Source organism: Panicum hallii, chromosome 5 (assembly GCF_002211085.1).
Source record: "Panicum hallii strain FIL2 chromosome 5, PHallii_v3.1, whole genome shotgun sequence".
Taxonomy (NCBI): domain Eukaryota; kingdom Viridiplantae; phylum Streptophyta; class Magnoliopsida; order Poales; family Poaceae; genus Panicum; species Panicum hallii.
In genome coordinates this window covers 54,985,231-55,007,100 of record NC_038046.1, presented here as the reverse complement: position 1 = coordinate 55,007,100, position 21,870 = coordinate 54,985,231, and the positions used below count along the sequence as shown (strand labels likewise).

The 21,870-nt window shown below is 46.2% G+C and overlaps 5 protein-coding genes and 1 non-coding gene across 7 annotated transcripts; 5 read left to right on the top strand and 1 right to left on the bottom strand.

The window, feature by feature from the left end:
* Positions 1-82: 82 nt before the first annotated feature.
* TRNAL-CAG lies at positions 83-163 on the top strand. Its single transcript has one exon. It is a non-coding gene; the product is annotated as a tRNA-Leu (tRNA).
* A 213-nt stretch (positions 164-376) lies between these two features.
* Positions 377-2,343, top strand: LOC112895433. The gene is made up of 4 exons (XM_025963385.1): positions 377-730; positions 830-1,144; positions 1,314-1,937; positions 2,015-2,343. The coding sequence occupies exons 1-4, from the start codon at positions 670-672 to the stop codon at positions 2,062-2,064; spliced, it is 1,050 nt and encodes a 349-aa protein (XP_025819170.1). The 5' UTR covers positions 377-669; the 3' UTR covers positions 2,065-2,343.
* Positions 2,344-2,520: 177 nt separating this feature from the next.
* Positions 2,521-5,514, bottom strand: LOC112895434 (glucose-induced degradation protein 4 homolog). Its single transcript, XM_025963386.1, has 8 exons — positions 5,362-5,514; positions 4,585-4,646; positions 3,970-4,113; positions 3,597-3,670; positions 3,440-3,494; positions 3,294-3,356; positions 3,092-3,219; positions 2,521-2,979 (listed from the first exon to the last, which is right to left on the bottom strand). The coding sequence occupies exons 1-8, from the start codon at positions 5,411-5,413 to the stop codon at positions 2,901-2,903; spliced, it is 657 nt and encodes a 218-aa protein (XP_025819171.1). The 5' UTR covers positions 5,414-5,514; the 3' UTR covers positions 2,521-2,900.
* A 2,674-nt stretch (positions 5,515-8,188) lies between these two features.
* Positions 8,189-10,123, top strand: LOC112894551 (lecithin-cholesterol acyltransferase-like 1). The gene is made up of 2 exons (XM_025962298.1): positions 8,189-8,784; positions 8,900-10,123. The coding sequence occupies exons 1-2, from the start codon at positions 8,354-8,356 to the stop codon at positions 9,795-9,797; spliced, it is 1,329 nt and encodes a 442-aa protein (XP_025818083.1). The 5' UTR covers positions 8,189-8,353; the 3' UTR covers positions 9,798-10,123.
* A 6,985-nt stretch (positions 10,124-17,108) lies between these two features.
* On the top strand, positions 17,109-18,840 carry LOC112895140 (lecithin-cholesterol acyltransferase-like 1). The gene is made up of 2 exons (XM_025963018.1): positions 17,109-17,558; positions 17,686-18,840. The coding sequence occupies exons 1-2, from the start codon at positions 17,113-17,115 to the stop codon at positions 18,581-18,583; spliced, it is 1,344 nt and encodes a 447-aa protein (XP_025818803.1). The 5' UTR covers positions 17,109-17,112; the 3' UTR covers positions 18,584-18,840.
* Positions 18,841-19,720: 880 nt separating this feature from the next.
* LOC112893870 (thylakoid lumenal 15 kDa protein 1, chloroplastic) lies at positions 19,721-21,717 on the top strand. Of its 2 annotated transcripts, none has more exons than XM_025961389.1 (7): positions 19,721-19,938; positions 20,028-20,123; positions 20,311-20,386; positions 20,498-20,559; positions 20,807-20,888; positions 21,160-21,220; positions 21,354-21,717. In XM_025961389.1, the coding sequence occupies exons 1-7, from the start codon at positions 19,768-19,770 to the stop codon at positions 21,403-21,405; spliced, it is 600 nt and encodes a 199-aa protein (XP_025817174.1). In that variant the 5' UTR covers positions 19,721-19,767; the 3' UTR covers positions 21,406-21,717. The 2 variants fall into 2 exon arrangements, with proteins under 2 accessions (XP_025817174.1, XP_025817175.1); XM_025961390.1 differs by having other exon boundaries at positions 19,727-19,938; positions 20,311-20,383.
* The last annotated feature ends 153 nt before the right edge of the window (positions 21,718-21,870 follow it).

The following is a 21,870-nucleotide window of genomic DNA, read 5'->3' as shown; positions in this document are numbered from 1 at the left end:
CTTCTGCGATCAATGTAGGAAAGGTCCTAGTGTTGGTTATTTATTGTGACATATAAATTTAAATAATCGATGTCATACAAACGTCAAGATGGCCGAGTTGGTCTAAGGCGCCAGTTTCAGGTACTGGTCCGAAAGGGCATGGGTTCGAATCCCATTCTTGACATCGTTACTTTTTTTTTTGTCTCTTTTGTCTTCGAACATGTTTATTTTGGGGTTAAATGTATTTTGTTTTCCTTTTGCAACACGCCTCTATCGTTTAATTCAAGAGAATCCAAAATCGGGTTGTTTCTTGTTTGCAGCAGTGATGATTGGCATCAAGAGAGAATAAACAAGAAAAGCATTGCGCATCTATCACGTCGAAGATATGGATCTCGTTTTATATATCCCATCCCTACATTGGAGGGCCCTGAGGACGCGGCACAAAAACCTCGCCTCCCTCCGACCGCCAAACCCTCCCCAAGAATAGCGGGGCACAGCGCAACACCTCCCCAAAAATTCACCCTCGCAACAGCTATAACTCCGAACGTTTCCGTCAAGTTTGCCAACTTTAGGATAGGCCGGGCAAATCCGTTTCTTGCCTTGCACATCTTAGCTCCTCCCAGGTTTTTTTGGATTTGGACTTGGATCGGGTGCTGTCGTTCCTGCGCAGCCGCGAGGAAGATCGGAGGGATGAAGCGCGGGATCAGCACCAAGATCAGCACCAAACGAGGAGAGCACCTCGTCCAAAATGGTAGGAGATCTTCCCATGGCGGTTCTTCTTTCAATTCGTCGTCGTTCTCTCATAGTTTCATATGAAATCTTGACTCCAGGCGACCCCATTCATTTGCAGGCCAACACCCATACGATGAATGGGAGGAGCAACAACCATACTGGCCTTCGCCACGGGCGCCGCCGGTGAGCCCGACGGAGTCGCCCCGGACCCCCGGCGGGAGCCACAAGAAGGCGGTGCTGGGCAAGGTGAAGAGCAAGGCTAAGAAATGGATGCACATGCTGCATCACAAGAAGAAACCCGCACAGGAGGAGATGATGTGGACGCCCAGGGCTGGACCCAGCGCGGAGGACATCAGCATCAGGGCCAAGGAGGAGCGGCGAGACGCTGGGTACCGTGGAACCCCCAGGAAGGCGCAGCATCCACATTTCTACAGTATGTCAGTCACAAGTTCACATGGCACTGAATCAGTTAGTTGTTAATTGAAATGAAGTACCTAATACTTGTGTATCTTTAGCTGATGAATTCAGTCTAAACATCAATTACAGTATGACTTCACTATGATGGAGCATGCATGATAAATGTTTTACCTTGTGTATTGCAGCGGGTGATTCGGAGAGGGCGTCTGAGGTGTTCGTGGAAGCAACACCAAGACAGAATTCACCAGTCCCGAGCCCTACCGCACACAAGGAACAGCCATACTTCAAGATCAGCAGCAGGTTCGAGTCGGAGATGAAGGAAGCCAACGAGATGCTGATGGAATCAAAGCAGCTCCGCATCAACACAGCCAAGCACAAGACTGTAACATTCGCGCCGACCATAGAACGCGAGTTGGGGGGTGAAAAGGGTGGCTGGAACGACAGGGAGCTGTCCGAAGCAGCGACCGAAGTAGTCCGGAACGCACTCGCTACAGTCTATCAGGTGGTGCTCAAGGTGATTGCTACAATCCAAGACACAATGGTAGCATACAACATTGATAGAAGACACATGCTAGAGAAGCTAATAGCAGTCAACAGATACCTGATGTCGAAGCTGGAACCTGGACAAGATGATCGAATACTCTCAGAAGTAGTTACTGATGCTATCCTCAATCTGTTTGACGCATGGAGCGAGTGCGTTGAGCAGCCTTTGGTACAAAGGGCAAAGGACCTCTCCTCTTGGTTTCTGTATGAAGGAAGAGAAGAAACACCTCCCGCTTCGCTACCAACACGTCCTTGTGCGTTCGAAGGTAAGATACGTGCCAAAGCAATTCTATCAGCAAAAAATTAGTATTGAATTACCAATGACAGTATTAATGCAATGCAGATGCAGAAGAATTTTATTCCTTAGAGAATGAACAGCAGCTTGGAGCATGAGATCAAAGACATCATGAAACATCAGTAGAGTTTGTGTACCTAACAATGTCAGGAAGCGGAATGCAAAGTCAAAGAGCATGCCCCGAGCTTACTTTGTTCATAGAATTATGTCAGTCAACACATACAATAGCTGCAAGTGAAACCAAAAGGAGGTCTCCGCAGCATTGTACCCAGAAGCTTGAGTGAGAGAATACAATCAGCAATCTTTACGAAGTTCCTCTTCAGTAAAGCTTGTCATCATGATTGTATGGGAAATTGTATTCACAATGTATGTAAATAGGAATGACGATGTATAGCATAGCCATGTTGAAATAGAAACCGCAACTGCAGAGCAGCAGTTATGGGAAGGGGTACATTAACATTTCACTGAATATGCACTTATCCTCACATTCCCTATCCAAATGAATTCAGACACATCGTGTCATAGTTAACACAAACATAATACAAAAAGGTAGATTTAAACAAGAAAAGATGCATGCTTCCCTTTAAGATCACAAAGCAAAAGGTTGCTCAGTCTTGCTGGAAATAACTGTTACATACACGCCGTCTTTCATTTCTTTTAATACAACAACATTAGGAACTAAGAGTTCAGTACACACACACACACAGAGTATATGCTAACAGAAAGTCGGCCATCGGATGCGTCAAGCCTGTCCCTGTCCCTGTAGCTCATAGGACGAAAAGGTGAATCCAGAATTTTTCTCATTGGCACACTTCAGTTCAAGCTTCTGAAATGGACTGCACATGATAAGACAGAAGAGTTTACAACAGCCCATCGTATCCCTTAATGAATCTGATCCCTAACAGAAAGTTGGCCGTCAGATGCATCAAGCTTGTCACTGTAGCTCATAGGACGAAAAGGTGAATCCAGAATTTTTCTCATTGGTACACTTCAGTTCAAGCTTCTGAAATGGACTGCACATGATAAGACAGAAGAGTTTACCCCAGCCCATCGTATCTCTTAGTGAATTTGATCCCATGTCATTATGATTTGCAACAAAATAAATTGCACAAAAATAGTTATTACCTGCTACTTGGATCATAGTAAAAGCCATTAATGGATCCATCGCTACAAGAAAAGCAGACGTAGTAGAAACCAGCAATGGTTAACCCACAGTCAACTCCAACATTGACAAAGTATTGCTCCTTCCATCTCTACATGCAGAATCCAAGAAATGGTAAATAAAATGATTATACATGAATAAATAAAGGGTCAGGTAATGACATACCATAAATATATGAGGATAGTTGCTAAGGTCTAGCGACTTGCCACCATCTGTCTCAATCTGACTCTGCAGGAAAGTAATGACTAATGAGAAAAAAATCATCAAAAGATTCATAATGATGGACAATACCAATTTAGGTAACCAATTACCAGAAGAGGTGTAAATGATGGGAACTTGGACCAATGTCTTATATCATCCTCTGGTCTACAAAATAGTAGAGGATGTTTTTGCATGTAAGAATCCAAAATGCTGTGAGACACCAGGACATATATAGGGATGGTATTAACATAAAACATAAACACTCACGATGCTTCCCATTTGCCAGTGAAAAATGTGTAATTTTTAGCATCTACTATCTCCCCCTCCCAGAATGTCACTACCTGTGGACAGAGAGCCAATACATGAAGTTAAAATTCATAAATGACATGCTGAAAGAAAAACAAGGACGTGCTAGAAATTTCTCGTAGTAATCTTAAACAACATCATATTTCTGTATAACATTTCTTAAAATTCAGTCTTACAGTCCGGCAACACATGTATTGTTATTCCCTAGTTAGTTTGTAAACTCTATGGTGCACAGGGTGCACAATTGTTTATTTAGAAAACCTAATTAATCTTTGTATTGAATGCATAACATTAGATTTCAGAGTCGAAGTGGAAGAGCAAATGAGTTACTCACAGGTGTATCTGCTAATGGAACATTAAGCGCTTCCATTGTTCCACATAAATAACCCTGTTCAAGATCACAACCATGGATGCGCACATTAACTTTCCATGCTTCATCCTTCTGCAGACTTGAAACATTCTGAGTTCCAGCAAAACACTGAAAGAAAGATACAGGTGGGTTTGGTCAAATGACAACTCTTCAGGCTCCATGATAAAGTTCAAAAAAAAAATGCCCATAAGCAGTTCTTGGGTGGTATAAAACAATACAAACGCTGTTCACACAATTGACTGAAAAAGAAAAACCATAACCTACAGTCCTACATCCCAGCACATCAAACAGAAACTGGAGGATAAGCAGCACTGCAGCTATCTGACAGCGCACATCCAACAACAGTCCTGCCTTTCATTCCCAAGAAAACATAAGCAGCAGTTGCCCAGAACCAATCGTAGTAGCGATGAAGCCAAAAAGGAGGAGAATTCCTATTTGCTTTCCAAGAGGACATGGTGGAAGATCGCAATTGATACCAAAGCAGTAACAAAAATCAGCGATTTGCATCTTATTGGATCGCAATCTTTATAAGGATTCTGTTCTTAGGCTAAATATTATAATAAGAACAAAAATACTTACTCTTCCTGCACTTAAGAGTGAACAGCTAGGAGGAGACGGGTGTACAGAATTTGTCTCTTGGCCTGCAACGAGTATTTTAATCAGTATGGCACGTTGAACTATAGAACTCAGAAAACCATCACAGAGGTAGTTAAGGTTTTAAATTGCAAAGAAAAAACATTTACTTCTACTAGAATTATTAGATATCCAAAAGGAGAATTGATTAGTTCTTCCAGAAGCACGGCATCAATTTATTTTCCGACAACCAGTGATCAATACATGATTAGCATAAATGTTGTCATGTTCCGGGCACACGATGTCATATGAATAACGATCCATAATTTCAGGACGCCCACATGGCACATGAATGGTCAAACCCAGGCAAATATTAGCAACACTAGATTATCAGGGGGAAAGCTTTCCGATGAAATTGGGACCAAATTCCAAACATTTCCAAGGCTCGAAACCATCATAATGAGCCAACCAGTATCCCCATCTGACACTTCAATTTCGGCACAGTCTAAATTCTCCAAAGCAATAACTTACGCAGTAGAAAGGATCAGGCCGCCTAAATCAGTACCAAACTGAAGCAACACAAACTCCACTAACATAGGTCAATCTAGATAAGAAAAGCCTCGAATTAGAATCCAACGAAATCGCATGTCGCGATTGATCAACCCCAGGCTACTAAGAGATTAGGCTCCGATAAGATCTAAACCTGGGTGCACAGAGGAGACCGGATGCGCGCATAGCACATATGTCGGAAGAGATGGGAGGGGGGTAGGGCCCTGGGGTGACCTGGGGAGGGCTGCGACGATGGAGTTGCGGTGTCGACCACCCTCACCGGCATCTCGGTAGCGGCGACGGGCGAGGTCGCCGGCGACGGGAAGGAGGCTGCCTTGCGAGAAAGACGGTTGCGGTTCGCTGCCTCCTGTCTGTGTGATGGGGACAATTTTGTTGGGGGAAATTTACAAAAATATCCTTGTAAAGTATAAACCCACTTTTTTCAGTTTCAGAAGCTTTTTCTGGCCCGTGGGCCCCATGCATGGATGAGGCCCAGGAGGATCTCCACTGCAACCGGCGGCCCATGATCTATCTTGATCCATCATCCTCCGCCGCCGCGCCGGCAGGTCGCGAGGGCCCCCCTCCTCTCGCCGTGCGGCACCGCCTGGGCTCGTCGCCGGCGCCAGTACGCGCCGAGACCTCGCCGACGTGTGTGCGCTTCCTGCCTGCCTGCGGCCTGCCTCGTTGATCCCTTGCTCTTTTTTGCTGGTTAGAGAGCCGCACGTGCGTTGCTTGGTTGAATTACTTGGATGAAATGGAAGCTAAGAACCTTTAATTTCCTCTAAGTTGGAGGCTCTAACCTAGCTAAGCTAACCTTCCGTCATCTTTACGTGTCACACTAGCTAACAACCGAGCGTAACGAGGTAAACGCTCATGGAGTCTTAATTTGTGTACACATCCTGAGGGCCTGTTTGGATTGAAGGAATTGAAAACATAGGAAAGGAAAAAAACGCAGGAAAGGAATATGAGTGTAGTGGCAAAACAGAGGAATGGAAAACACAGGAACGGGATTGGAGAGAGTGTTTGGAATGCAGGAATTCATGCTACAGGAATTTGTACAAAGACTTGGGATATTAACAAGCTTAGCACACAGTGAACCATTAAATAATACTGGTTCATAATATTAGTGGATCAAATAACAAAAAGCAAATCACAAACAACTGTTACTATGACATGTAGGGCAACCGGTCCATGAGCTCATTCCATCTGCTGGCACACATACCGGCAGCAGGTCGTCCTTATCCATCGACTACCATCCGCAGAACAGCAGCCAATCACTCCGTTGTTTCTTCTTCCTCTTCATCACACCCTTCACAGATCACAGTTGACACAGCAATGGTCGTGGTACAGATACAAGTTGTTATGGATAGCAACGAGGAATTGCCAGGAAGAGATTGGGAGTGGTTGCCGGACGGGCGGAAGCAAGCAGACATTTTTTTCTTTTGAAAAAGAGCAGCAAGCAGACACTCGTCGGTGAAGTTTGAGACAAAGCTCGTGTTCTCCAGGCGATTTCTTTTTTTTTCCCCTAATCCGTCTGGTTCTCTTGTCTCCATTTAATTGGATTGAAACCGATGAAATGCTTCTCTGTCTCGCTCGAGTTGCCTCGGGCTTCCGCGAAACCAGAGCCCAGACTGGATGTTTTATTTCCTGCGTTTTGCGAAATAAACCAATCCTTTCCTGTGGAATTGATCTGTGTGTTCCTCCATTCCAAACGCTCATGACGTCAGCAAAAACAGAGGAACATTTTCCTTTGAAATTCCTATGAAAAGCCTCCATTCCAAACATGGCCTGAAGGAGATAGAAAAAGAAAGGTAACAACGAAACAGGTGAGGAGATGGACATGACAGGATGACTGGACGGGGAGGTTACGAAGAAATTAAAGCAACGAAAAACAAGTTGAAATTCACGTGCATGAAAGGGATGCCTTAGAGAACCGTGTGTAGGCAAAAATCTCTTCTTCCAAAAAAAAAAATCTGAAAGATTTGGCACACTTGCGGACCTTCCCCTAATCGACAACGAAAGATACCAATGTTACACTCCAAAGTAATCCGTATAGAGGGTAAAGTCCGAGCGTCGACGTCTAACTTTCATAAAAAATCCAATTTTCAACATTCAACTCTAAAGCCAAACACTACGCAAACTCTCAAAGTACTTGATTGGATCAAAAATACCCGAAAAACAATTCCACCTTGGTTTTGATCCCACGTGGTATTTGTGTGGAGTGGTTTTGGCATGTTAACCGGCGATTTCGCAACAATTTCCATGACGCTTGAGGTTGAACTATGGGCTTGCTTCGCCCCGTAAAAGAATATTTCTAGACATGAAAATATTTCCATGATGCGAAACAACCTTTTGAAGTCCATCTAGGTTTATCATAATAAAACCATACTCTAGCTATTCAATAATAAACTATTCAGACTAATAAAATTATACGCGCAAATGATTAGACTCCAAGAGTACGTCTCAGCAACCTACATTTATTTCGGCACATGCTGTGGAGATCTATAATAATTGGAGATACCCAATGCCGCGCATGGTTGCTGTCCGTGTGCTGTGTTTTCTCCCCCTACTACTATTTTTTTATTTTATTTTGACGGGAACTACGGCGGATCCATTAGGATCAGCCTGAACATATACTGAACAAAGAAAACAGGTTAATATTACAGGGACTGAAACAACATCAGCATAGCAGGAGGAGGAGTAAAACCTTGAACAAGGAGACGGGGGAACAACACAAAGATCACATAATAAGAAGGAAAGAGCTCCAATTTTTTACAATGACACAATTTCATCTCAGCTGAGGTTATTGTTCTGTTAGCCCCCAGAGAGACAGATCAGCTGAGGTTGTCCCCTGCTACTGCATTTGTTTGGCTTGGAACCTCTTGTCGCTTCTGCTCGGATGAATCTCTTCCTCATTGGTGGAATGACCCCGAGCGTCTTTGGATGCACAGTGGCCTCTACGTGGCGCAGACAGCTACCGCGTGGCCTCTCTAACCAAGATCTCAAGGAGACGAAACTGACGGGGCAGCAGCATCATGAGAGCGAGGACCATCAGAGGCAATCATGTCATCATAACTCGAAAGGGCCGGGCCGGGCCGCCGGAACCTAACAAGGCCTACGTTCTTCACGTCTGCGTTCGTCTCCACGCGCGCCCCTATATGAACGGAACGCAGACACGATCGATTGGGGATTTGGAGTGAGGCGGCGCACGGCTCGTGCGCCACGCATGGGGATCCTCCGGCTCCTGCCGCTCGCCCTCCTGCTCCTGCTCCCCGCTGGCATCCGGGAGTACCTCTCGCCGGCGATCGACCGCGCGCCGGGGGAGGATGGTGGTGGTGGTGGTGCGGCTCCCGGCGGCGTCGTCCTCCACCCGATCGTGCTGGTGCCCGGGGTGAGCTGCAGCGAGCTGGAGGTGCGCCTCACGGACGCCTACCGCCCGTCACTGCCGCGCTGCGGCGCCATGAAGGGGAAGGGCTGGTTCGGGCTCTGGGCCAACTGCTCCGACCTCCCCGCGCACCACTACATCCCGTGCTTCATGGAGCAGATGAGCCTCGTCTACGACTCCGCCGCCGGCGACTACCGGAACCTGCCCGGCGTCGAGACGCGCGTCCGCAACTTCGGCTCCTCGCGGGGGTTCCAGAGGAACCCAGAGCACACGTACCGCACGCGATCGGCGATCCCATGATCCCATCCATTCCAATCCCAGCAGCTCTCCCTGGAGCTCAACCATCCATCGTGGGAGCTAACCGGCCACTGATCTGGTCTTGTGCAGGGACTGGTGCCTGGAGATCATCAGGCAGGAGCTGGAGCGGGTCGGGTACCGCGACGGCGACACCCTCTTCGGGGCTCCCTACGACCTCCGCCACGCCCCGCCGGTGCCGGGCTACTCGTCGGCGGTCTTCTCCCGCTACTTCCGGCAGCTGACGCGGCTCATCGAGGACGCGAGCAGGAGGAACCAGGGCAGGAAGGCCATCCTCTTCGGGCACAGCTTCGGGGGCATGGTGGCGCTGGACTTCGTGCGGAGCACCCCGATGGCGTGGCGGGAGCGGCACATCAAGCACCTCGTCCTCGCCGCGCCGCTCACGGCGGGAGGGTTCGTGCAGCCGGTGCAGCTCTTCGCGTCCGGGCCGGATCTCCTCTTCGTGCCGGGAGCCGAGCCGCTGGCCCTCACCCTGCGGCCGATGTGGCGGACCTTCGAGTCCGCCATCGTCAACTTCCCGTCCCCGGCGGTGTTCGGGCGCCGGCCGCTGGTGATCACCCGGGAGCGGAACTACTCCGCCGACGACATGGCGGACTTCTTCGCGGCCGCCGGGTACGGGGCCGCCGCGGAGCCGTTCCGGAGGCGGGCGGTCCCGCGGATGGGTTACTTCCAGGCGCCCATGGTGCCGACGACGGTCCTCAACGGGGTGGGCATCGAGACGCCGGAGCAGCTCGTGTACTGGGACGGCGACTTCGACGCGGAGCCGGGGCTAGTGAACGGCGACGGGGACGAGGACATCAACCTGGCCAGCATGCTGGCGTTCGACGAGCAGATGCGCCGGCAGCCGGAGCAGAACAAGCTGTTCAAGACGATCAAGCTTCGCGGGGCCAGGCACGGCACGATTGTGACGGAGGACTGGTCGCTGAAGCGGGTCATGCAAGAAATCCTTGAAGCCAATCGCATCGACTAGGGCTCTAGGCGATCATGGAAGAATCTATACGGTGGGCTTGCGGCTAGCTAGATGGCTGGATCTTTCTTATAATCCACCCGATATGATTATCTGGAGTATTTGGACTCACTCGATCATAGTAGTGAATTTCATTCGTAGCCGATCTATTTCAAGAATCACAACTCGATCCAAACATGGCCTTAAGTTTGTTTCAATAGTGAAAGTGTGGATGGAATTGCTTGAATAAACCGGAGGTGTCGCTGCCGGAATATCGTCGAGGGATGTCCTTATTACCACCTATGGATGTGGACTGTTCATGATACTCAAGTTGGAAAAATAGCTTGCGGACAATATGGATCTAGCTTTTCTTTTTGCCCGTTCAAATGAATTTGCAAAAAAACAAGATGCAGATCAGCTCTGTGCCAGTACGTTTGTTTTTGCGCGGGCCCAATTCCCGAGCTCGGCGCGACGTACTCCGCACGGTGGTTGATGGTGCTCCTGCATCGATTGTGCGTGTTCAGGAGTCCAAGCTGGACTGTGTACCGCAGGAACTAATGCTAAGCTTGCCCATGGACCAGATTTGGAGGGAGAGGAACGCAAGAGTTTTCAGGGGCGCCTCTGAGTCGGTTCAGCACCTGCTCGTGCCCATCAGGAGAGAAGCTCAGTCCTGGACGGATGCCGGAGCAGCAAAGCTAGGTTGTTTGTTTTGCGAGTAGTCGCTTTTGTAAATTTCTCGGCCCGGGCTTAATAACCATGTAATCCAGCTTAAGGCGGGCAAGCCTACGAAGTTGTGGCGCGATGCGTAAACTGTTTCTTTCTATCCTAATACAAAGATGCGCAGATTTTCTACGTATTCGAGAGGAAAAAAGTACATTTATTTTCGATAAAATTGCACCTTAGCTCCCTATAGTTATAGGATTGTCTTACCTAGCCTCTAACTTGCAGATTATATTTGTTTTCGTCTTTTTAAATTAACGTGCATGTTCAAGGGGCCGTGGAAGCGAAGCGTATGTTTAATTTGAGCCCATGAGAGGCTAGGTGAGCCAGCGTTCACTTACAACCAAGGGGCTAGGAAATGGGAGGGGAAAACACAAGAGCCGAAAGAGATGGGTGCTAGCTGCTATGTTTTCGGCTACGAAACTCAACCACACGATGCCATTACGGCAGTGGTACGGTTGACGTCAGACATGACGATAGAGGATCAAGATCAAGAAAGAAACAACAAAACCGCAACATGACACTGCGAAAGGGATGGAAGAGCCAAACAAAAATATGCTTCTTGCGTCTCTCTAGACTAGAGTCTACACACCTTGTCCTACGACACGTCCTTGGTAAAAAGTAGCCGATTTGTAGATCAACAAGGCCGCTGCACGTCTATGCGGGCGCACAGCCCGTGCGAGAGTTAGTGGGCCTGACTGGGCCAGCCCGTAATCCTGCGGCCCATGTAGCCGCCCATGTAAAGGATGGAGCCTTTTTTTTCGGCCGTTCGAATTTGTAGAGACATGCAGTGCAGCGCAGCACTGTTGAGCTGGGTTTTTTTTTTTCGGAAGACCTGGAATGATTCCGGCGTTAATTAATACTAAGTAGAAAGCAGCAGAGGCGCCAAGTTTTAACAACTGCTCTGGCGAAGCCAGAGACAGGGTGGGGCATCGGAATAGCCCCACAAGGAATGAAAAGATTACAGGTAACTCGCTAAAGGGGTGATCTACTAGTGCAGCCAGGTGCTTTGCTCCTGCAGAAACCCAAAGTCTAGCTCCTCCTTTCCTTGATATCCTCAACAAGTCTGCTGGCCGGCTTCACTTGGTCCTCAAAAATACGTCTGTTTCTTTCCCCCCAAACTGTCCAAATGACCAGAATGGCCAAGGAACGAGCCCCCTTTGCTTGCATACCCGTCAGCGACCCTGTAAGGTCTTGGAACCAGGAGGGCAGGTCAGCAGTGGATAGCCAGTTTGCTAGATCAAAAGAAGAACAGCGACACCAGTCACCTACAGTCTTCCAAACCAAGTAGGTGACAGGACACTCTCAGAAAAGATGTTGTGCTGTTTCCAGATTCCTCACGCAAAGCGGGCAGTAGTTGTGTGGCCATTCCACGCAGGAAGGCAGGCGATCTGCTGTCCACACTCTATTTTGCAGCAAAAGCTACATGAAAAACTTGCATCTGGATGGAGCCTAAACCTTCCACACTAGCTTCGGAAACGTTGAAATATGCCTCCTTCGAACTGCATGTTGTACGCCGATGTAGCTGTATACTCCCCGGAAGCTGTTCGTGTCCACAGAATTGTATCAGGCTCTTGATTGCTGCTATCAAAGTTGACATCATCAATTAACTGTTGAGCTGTCACCTTTCCTGCTCAAGTATAAAGTCAATTGCCTATCTTTTTCCATCAGCTTAAGCTTTTGGGTTAAATTGGTTAGTGCATGCAACTCAATATGATATCAAAACTAGAGATCTTGAGTTCGAATCCTGTCGGACGCGATTGAATAAAATAATTGCACCCAACTTCTATTTTCATGTTTGAGGCCTGGTGGAGCCTCACACGTGAGGGAAGTGTCGAAGTATGAGTGAATTGCTCACCTCTTCCATCAGCTTAAAATTTTATGTTGAATTGGTTGGTGCATGTGACCGCATGGAAAATGATTTGACTGGGCACTTGCATGTGCATACAAAATGATTTGAGTGGATATTTGCATGCACATGCAAAGTTGCCGCACCTACCTTTTCTTTCTTTTTTTGTTTTCTTTTGTATTCGTTTCCGCATGGAAAATTATTTGACTGGGCACTTGCATGTGCATACAAAATGATTTGAGTGAACATTTGCATGCACATGCAAAGTTGCCGCACCTACCTTTTCTTTCTTTTTTGTTTTCTTTTGTATTCGTTTCCTTCTTGTTCCCTCTTTATTCTTTTTCCAATGCTATCCCAGATATTTCTTCTCTAGTATGTAAATATAATTTGTCTTTCTTTTCAATTTAATTTCTATCTTCTTTATTCTTATTTTCTTCCATTATTTTCTATTTTTTCTACGGACTGAGTTATGTGATTGATATAAATGCAGTAATCTTTAAGATTTCTTTTCTTATATTCTCTTTTGGTTTGCTCCTTACTCCTAATTTGGTATTTTTTATTTTATTATTTTATTTCTTATTCTATTCTTTATCTACCGATCCTATTATTTTATTCTTTTCTCAATTTTCTTTCTTCCTTTAGATAAATATGTCCATTTACTTTTCTCGCCTAGCATATGACTATAAAAAGCTGGCACGCATTATAAAATATTGTATTGTTGCATGTATAAGGTGAGAGCAGTAGTAATAGGCTATTTGTTTATTTTTATGGGCAGACCACGGATACATCACTTTCACCCTATTCCTTATTCCTCCGTCAGCATTTATCCGCATATCATTTTTTTCTTCTTTTTTATGTGTTTCTATCATGCTATGGATGGAAAGCGAGTTGCACATTTACATACTGCTATAGGCATATTTGAGTGCACATATTAAAAGAGTTAGAATTCCATTTCTTTCCTTTTCTTCACTTTCCATTTTTCTATTTCTTATACTTTTATTATATTTCCTTTTCTTTAGTTTTTTACTTATTTTCTATTCATCCTTATATAATACTCGTTGATTTTATTGCATATTAAACTATATTATTAATTTTCATAAATAAAAATTTATTTATTTATTTATTCAGTTTGTAGATAAAATTGTTGATATGTAAGAATAACTTATCTATCATGCAGATATTTTTTATTTTCAACGTATAATCATTTGTTTGTGATGTTAAATTATTTGTTCGCTTTATAGATTAAATTATTCCGTGACGTTGCCTCATTTGTTTGTGATATTTATTTTTTGTTATTTATCCTATACAATTAAATATTCGTGATGTGTAATATTTTATTTGTTGTATATTATTATTTGTTCGTCTTCTTAAAATATTTGTTTTCAGTTTCAAAATTAAGTATTTAGTATTGGAAAATATTTTTTAAAAATATCGTGCAAACATAGGCAAGTATGGTCTTATTTTGAAGATCTTATCATAAAAAAGATAAATGGTATAATCCAAAATTAATGTGGATGCTTGGTTTTATAGTTATAGTTTTTTTAGTTTCGGATTTGCATGCATATGTGTGATGTTAATACTTTTTGTCTACTTCTTCATGCATAGAATCTCTCTCCTCTTTAGATGAAATAATCAGCAGCGCTAGTGGGCTACGTGTGAAACAGTCCCACAATTAGACTAATGACGGTCCACTTAATATATTTTTCGTGTGATGGTTCCTCAATTATCACCTTAAGCGATATATAGACCATCTACTTAAATCCTTTGCTCGATCATTTTTCACTTTGTGATGTAGCTCTGGCTGCTGTCACGAATTGCATTGTTGGTGTTTGCCGACCTTGGCAAATATGTAGAGAATTATCTATTTGTTTCCGTGCTAGATTATATAATCTAGCTTATAATTCAAGGATTATATAATCTAGCTTATAATAAGTTGGAGAAAATAATCAGTTAAGCTGTTTGGCAACCTGGATTATTAGATGTGTGTGGATTATTAATGGTGTTATATTGTAAATGATGGTAATGCCTCACTATTTTCTCTGCACCTTGCTTCTTCTCCACCAAGACAGCAGCATCTCTCTCCTTCCTCTTCTCTCCTCCTGGCAGTAGCTAATCCCATCTTTGTCTTCTCTACGCCCAGCAAAGAAAACAGCAGCAATTGTAGCCGCATCTTCCTCCCTTCTTCCTCTGCTCAATCTTCTCCACCGAGCAATCCTATTGCTTTCTTATCAGCAAGCACCGCAAGTTGCTTCATGTCTAAAAATCCCAAACACTAGCAGAACCAGGACACCGATCTCACCGACCCTCTCCGTCTTTTCCACCACAGAAGGCCGGTGGCCGCCGCAGTCAGGTCCTGGTCCTCCTCCCGCGTGTCGTCGTGGAGCACCCGTTGCCCCTTGCTCGCTGCCGCGGAGGTCGCAGGCCTTGCAGCAGTTGTTGCGGCAAGATGCCACGAGGAGAGAGATGAGCTGCTCGCCCTACTCGGCAGCCTCGCGCTCAAGGCTGCGGGCTCGTCTCGGGCTGCGGCAACGGAGCCCAGGAGGCAGCTCTCGCCCTCCAACCAGCAAAGCAGGCGTCCTCAGCGCCAAACAGTGCGCCGTGGTACTGTAGCAATACGAAGTAGCGGCCTGGCGGGTGCCGTTGCTGGGTGGGAGATGGCAAGGAAGAGCGCTGTTTTCGCCGGAATCCGGCCGGATCTCGCCGGAGTTGGGAGTGAAATTGAGGAAAGGAGGAGAGGGAGATGGGGACGAGGCCAAACGGGTGGGATAAAAAGAAATACCGATATTGGTGGGTATTTTCTACTCAAATATAATAGGTAGTTTGCTAAAAGAATAGATTATAATATGAAATAAGCACCTCCTCTATAAGCTAGATTATCATAATATGGAACATGGATTATATAATCTAGATTATAATCTGAGATGTTTGTTGACAACCGAGAATTATTTAAGCTAGATTATATAATCTATGGGGGCAAACAAAGAGGATCTTAGAAAGTTTGAGGCGATGGAGAGGAATGATCTTTCACCCGATATGTTTACTTGTAATATTTTAACAATGGGGACTGCACTATACTGCAGAGAGATAAAAAGGTAATGAGAAGAAAGCCATCGATGTATGCATTGTCCAGGTAATCAATTACAGGGTAAGTTTGGAGATGGTTGTTTAACGAGGACAGTACGAAGGACAGCATGCATCTCGTTGTCATGTACAATGCTATAATTAATAGTCGCTTCACATGTGGGGATAATAACATGGCATTTGAGATCATGCCAGGTCACTCCACGACCCGCAGTCCTCTCTGCTTTTCTGGCAATGTTTCATGTCAGCTTCTAAAACTTGGCTTATATATAGTTCGATAATACATATACACGCACAAAAATGGATTTAATAGTGTACATGCATGTTTAGTACTCTGATCTCATCGTCAGTATATCACTGTACGTATATCCACATACTCGTTATAACTTGGAGTAGGTTCATATACTAATTCAATTCTAAAATACTTTAAGAGGATATATATGAACCAAAAAATTCAAAAACACCCCTATTTTTTAATATATTATCATTATATTATACTACTAGTATATAGAAATGAATATATCCGCATACTCTATGTATGGTCACATACCCAACGAAAATATCACCATATATGGTTAGTATGATCACGTACTCTACGTAAGTACTTTTCATTAGATCGGGTATATCCTATATCATGAGATACATATTGGGAGAAGCTACACGCGCATGCAGAAAGAAGATATATATAGTTTTCACATGTAGCAACGTACAGACATACTTGATAATAAAATATAAATTACGAAAAATATTTGATTTGTCTTCTTATAATCTTTTGCACAAACCATAAACAATCTGCACATACCTAACCTCCGCTCTTCTTTGCTCTTTGGCCACACTATGGGCCACAATAACTACCATTCATAAATCATAATAAAGTGTAGTTAAATACATACTCCCTCTATCCTAAAATATAGCTATATTTAGATTTTATTTCAGATCAAATCTTTTAAACTTTGACTATGGATACTAGGACAATCATAAAGATTGACAACATAAAAATAATATTAATTGATTCATAATAAATCAACTATCATAATATGTAATTTTTTCTATTTAAAATTAATTATTTTATAAATATTATTGGTCAGAGATGAAAATATTTGATTTTGATCAAATCTAGAAGTTACTATATTTTAGGATGGAGGGAGTATCATTTTGGTAAATTAAAGGACCATTTATTGGAGGTAGTTCCAATAAGAAAGGGTAGCTCTCATTTAGGTAATCATCCAATATAAATTGTTATCCACGGCTAACCTGACGAGGATGTAAAACCTTTAAATATCACCATTCAAGTTGAACGTACTAAGGTAGGCTTATTTCTATATTGAAATGATAAATAATGGAAAATATGGCGCTACCTAATATTGGCTATATAATTGTGTTTAGAAAATGGCATGAGAATGATGTACACTATGAAAATATATTTTCTTTGACCTCTACTATATATGGGACGTGGATAGTCTAGATCTAACGTAGAGTACAAGCGCATGCATGATGCATGATGCATGTACGTAAACCTAAAACTGCGTTCCTAGTCAGCCCGACAGTGCAGACCGACAAGCACACCTCAGAATTATTGCCCAAAACGCGCTACGTACAATTCGTGTTTCTCGTGCATCCTCATTGCCCTTAACACCTTATAACAGGTAGCTGATTGGAGCCACCTGCAGACTCACAAACACAGGTCACATGGCTGGCGCGCCCACTCAGCTCCTGCGGCTCCTGCCACTCCTCCTGCTGGTGCTTCCCTCTGGCCTCCGGGAGTACCTCTCGCCGGAGATCAACCACCGGCCGGAGGAGGATGGCACTGCTCCAGACCCAGGCGTCGCCGGCGACGCCGTCCTCCATCCGATCGTGCTGGTGCCCGGGGTGAGCTGCAGCAAGCTGGAGGCGCGGCTCACGGGCGCCTACCGCCCGTCCGTGCCGCGCTGCGGCGCGATGAAGGGGAAGGGCTGGTTCGGGCTCTGGGACAACTGCTCCGACCTCCCCGGCCACCACTACGTCCACTGCTTCATGGAGCAGATGAGCCTCGTCTACGACCCCGTCGCCGACGACTACCGGAACCTGCCCGGCGTCGAGACCCGCGTGCCCAACTTCGGCTCCGCACGAGGGTTCCAGATTAACCCAGAGCACCCGTAAGTCGTGATGGATCAAATCGATCGTGACGCTTCTCTTGTGTGTGTTCTTGGCTTCTTCTTGCTCGTACGCTTGCAGTCACTCGTGGCACACGCTGATGGCTGCTCTCACGCTGATGATCTGCAGGGATTGGTGCCTTCAGGCCCTCCGGCGCGAGCTCGAGAGGATCGGGTACCGTGACGGCGACACCCTATTCGGCGCCCCGTACGACCTTCGCCGTGCTCCTCCGATGCCCGGCCAGACCTCACGGGCCTACTCCTTCTACTTCCGGCAGCTGACGAGGCTCATCGAGGACGCGAGCCGGAGGAACCAGGGCAGGAAGGCTATCCTCTTCGGGCACAGCTTCGGAGGGACGGTCGCGCTGGCGTTCGTGCAGAGCACCCCGATGGCGTGGCGGGACCGGTACATCAAGCACCTCATCCTCGCCGCGGCGCCCCCGGCGGCGGGGGTCGTGCCGACAGTGAAGTACGCGGCCTCCGGGCCGGAGGTGCTCTACGTCCCGACCGCCCCGCCGCCGTCCCTGCGGCCGATGTGGCGGACCTTCGAGTCCGCCGTCGTCAACTTCCCGTCCCCGGCCGTGTTCGGGCGCCGGCCGCTCGTGGTCACCGCGCGGCGGAACTACTCGGCGCACGACATGGCGGAGTTCCTCGCCGCCGCCGGCTTCGGCGCCGCCAGCGTGCTGGCCTTCAGGCGGCGGGAGGTCACGAGCATGGACCGGTTCCAGCCGCCCATGGTGCCCACGACGTGCATCAACGGCGAGAGCAACGAGACGCTGGAGCAGCTCGTGTACTGGGACGGCGACTTCAATGCGCGGCCGGTGCTGGTGTACGGCGACGGGGACGGGTTCATCAACCTGGTCAGCATGCTGGCGTTCGACGAGCAGATGCGCCAGCAGAACGAGCAGAACAAGCTGTTCAAGTCGATCAGGCTCGAGGGGGCTAGGCACAGCACGATCGTCACAGATGACTGGGCGCTGAAGCGGATCATGCAAGAAATACTTGAAGCTAATAGGATCTCCGGTTAGATTCAAGTGGCTGTTCTTCGACTTGTTAGTGGTGTTAGTTTGCTGTGGATTTTCAGAGTGAGTTGTACTGTATGGGATGGGTGCGTGGTTTTTGATCCAGTTTCCACTAAAAAAAACTGGGCTGGCACCTTATTCTTTATTTTCTTTTTTTTTTCAATAAAATTTTTCGTAAAGTTGTTGCTATTATCCTTCCGAAGTAAGATTCAAGTGGCTTTGTACTTTACTCAATAATAATAACGAGTGGATTATTATGGTTCCCTTGTGTATCTATATGCTTTTGTGGCGTTTTATAGTTTTGAGTGCTACACTCAAGAGATGTAAAAACGGTTTGGGCTGTCCATGTCAGCTAATAGAGATAGCATAAAAATCCACCCACCCAATGTTGCATCTGTCATATTTTTTTTCCTCTTCCTCAACCTTATTCATCGAAGCAGTGATACGTTCTTCGTTCCTTGATTTATTAGCTGCGAGCTTTTTTCCCCAGATATACATGAGAGCTGCGCACCTTTGTATTAAGCAGAAAATAAGAAATTTTACGTAATGCGTCACCTTCTAGGTGCGCAAAAATAGCATCCGAGGCCGATTACATCAGTTGTAATCACATGAAAGTAACAACCTAGGTAGGGTAGCTAAGCACCTACCCATTGTGCAAGGCTGCAAACAACCAAGGTGATCAGCCCCTGTCGCGATCTAGAGCTCGACCTCGTGTGATCTTCAGAAGCACGTGATTCATATGGGATCGCAAGACGCGAGCATCACGCTTATCACGCTGCGAGCTAGCGCCGAGTCCCAGCGATTTGTTTTTATACTCGTTCCCTTTGCTCCATGTCAGCTCCGATCTTAATCAGCTATCTGTGTCGATTCCTGTTGGAGAAGGTACAAGCGAGAGCTTACCATTCAAGGTCTTTTTTCCCATTGTCAAATAGAAATTTCTCTCGTTGTTTTTCCCTTACCATTAACCAGGTAACTTTTATATACCACCTCAAAAGCGAAAGGTAAGCTTATTTTACCTTTGTTTTGTCCAGCAAAAAAAAAGAAATAAGAAGAGAGACGTGTGTGCCACTGGCTGTGAGAAACAGCCACCGTGGCGAACGGCCACTGGCTGCCCGGCCAAGCAGCGCCACCAAACAGATAAGACGGATAAACACGCAGCCACGTAAGGAGAGAGAAACGAGCAGCCGGCCATGGACATCCTGGGCGCCCTCAAGCTCGCCCCGTCTCCGCCCGCCCTCGCCGGCGCCGCGCCGCCGGCGACGCCTGCACGCTCCTCCGTGCACTTCCACCTCGCCAATGCCGGCGCCGCCGCCCTCGTCGCCGCCTCGCTCCTCGTCGCCGACCCGTCCCTCGCTTTCATAGTCAGCCGTTTACTGCTCTGTCTGGTTCGAATTATCGCAAGAATTTGGGGGTAGAGGTGCTGACGGCGCGCGCGCGCGTGTGGCCGCAGGGAGGAGGCCCGTACGGGAAGCAGGTGACGCGGGGGCAGGACCTCACCGGCAAGGACTTCAGCGGCCAGACGCTCGTCAAGCAGGACTTCAAGACGGTACTGCGATAGTGCGATTGCACATCTGAACTTGTCTTTTGTTATTTTATCCCTTACATTTTTGTTGGTTAGATCACGTGCTTGAAGAAACGCATGAAAGCTTAGGAATTTCTGTGCATAGACAAGCATGCTGTTTTTTCAGAGTCTTGTGCATGCTTGGTGATCCTTGGACCTTCTGTTGCTGCAGTCTATACTGAGGCAGGCCAACTTCAAAGGCGCGAACCTGCTCGGCGCGAGCTTCTTCGACGCAGACCTCACAAGTAGTACTGCATTTGCTTGATACCAATGCGTATTCCAGATTTTCTTCATTGGACAGCTTATGATTTGGTTATGGTTGTAAGTTACTGAATATGTCAGTCTGCCGATGGATTCAGGTGCTGATCTCTCTGAAGCTGATCTTAGAGGCGCCGATTTCTCACTGGCAAATTTATCAAAGGTACAATGTTTTCGTGCTCATCTTGTTCAGGCTCCTCCCTTTGCTTGTTCCTTTCGTTGAACAAACTCCGTTTCTCTTCCGATTGAACTGCCAGTTTCATTTATGTCAGCATGGCCAGACATTGCAATAGCTAGTAACTGGTTTTCAGACCAATAACTACTGGGTCCACAACTATTTAGTGCTTAGCTTACAGGAATTGGTTTCACAGCAATCTCATTATTTGGTTTCGTCTCGTTCCATTTTGCAGGCAAATTTAACAAATGCCAACTTGGAAGGGGCACTGGTCACAGGAAACACTTCGTTCAAAGGCGCTAACATAACTGGGGCAGGCAAGTGCTCTTTTGGTCATCTCTACTGACCTCCTGTCCCAGCCCATTCGCAGAACATTGACATATGAGCGTTTCCACTGATCTGAAAATTCTCATTAGTACTAGAAGTTAAAACAAATTCTCAGAGGGAGGGAGTTCCATACGTAAATAAATGAGCAAAAGTTACACCAAAGTTCAAACAGGATCAAACGCTAGGCCTAGGATTGTGCTAGGTTGACTGATTGCGTCTACGGCTCTTGAATAACTAACCATCCGTTTCTTGAACCTGCAGATTTTACCGATGTCCCACTGCGAGACGACCAACGGGAGTACCTCTGCAAAATCGCTGACGGGTAAGAATGCAGTGCGCCGACAGTTGTCATGCGTGGACTTTTTCTCTCTTTTGAAAATTAGACATGCGTGGACTAATGGTCATTCCGCCAATTAATGTGGCCTACTAATACTGTGCAATCACTTGTCCATCAGACTGAACTCAACCACTGGGAATGCCACAAAGGAGACTCTGTTCTGCAGCTGATCGATGAGGCTACTGGGCTAGTGGCTTGTGGAGTTGTGGGACTGATTTTAGCGATTGAACCCTGCGCGTATCGATTTTCGCAAGCACACGAGGATTGTAAATTGAGTTATAGAGAAGAGGGCATGCTGTCTTGTATTTACTGGTAATTACATGTAAATCAACGACAATAAAATCCGCGCTACTTGATGTAATTCTGGGGTTTTTGTTTCCTGAGAGCGAGTCCTTTTGTTTTCGCGTAATAATATCTAGCATGCTTGTATGAACCTTTGCTCCTCCTCTTGTATGATTTGGCAGTGCTCCTGCCGTGTTTTTCAAAAAAACAACAAATCTGTGCAAGTGACCTCGTACTTCGTATCATGTATTGACATTTGACAACGCAGGGTTCTGAAGCTTTATACATTGCCATGCTGACGCAGCCGTGCTCTGTTTTCCATTTTTTATTAAGCACTCAACTGTGTTAGGAAT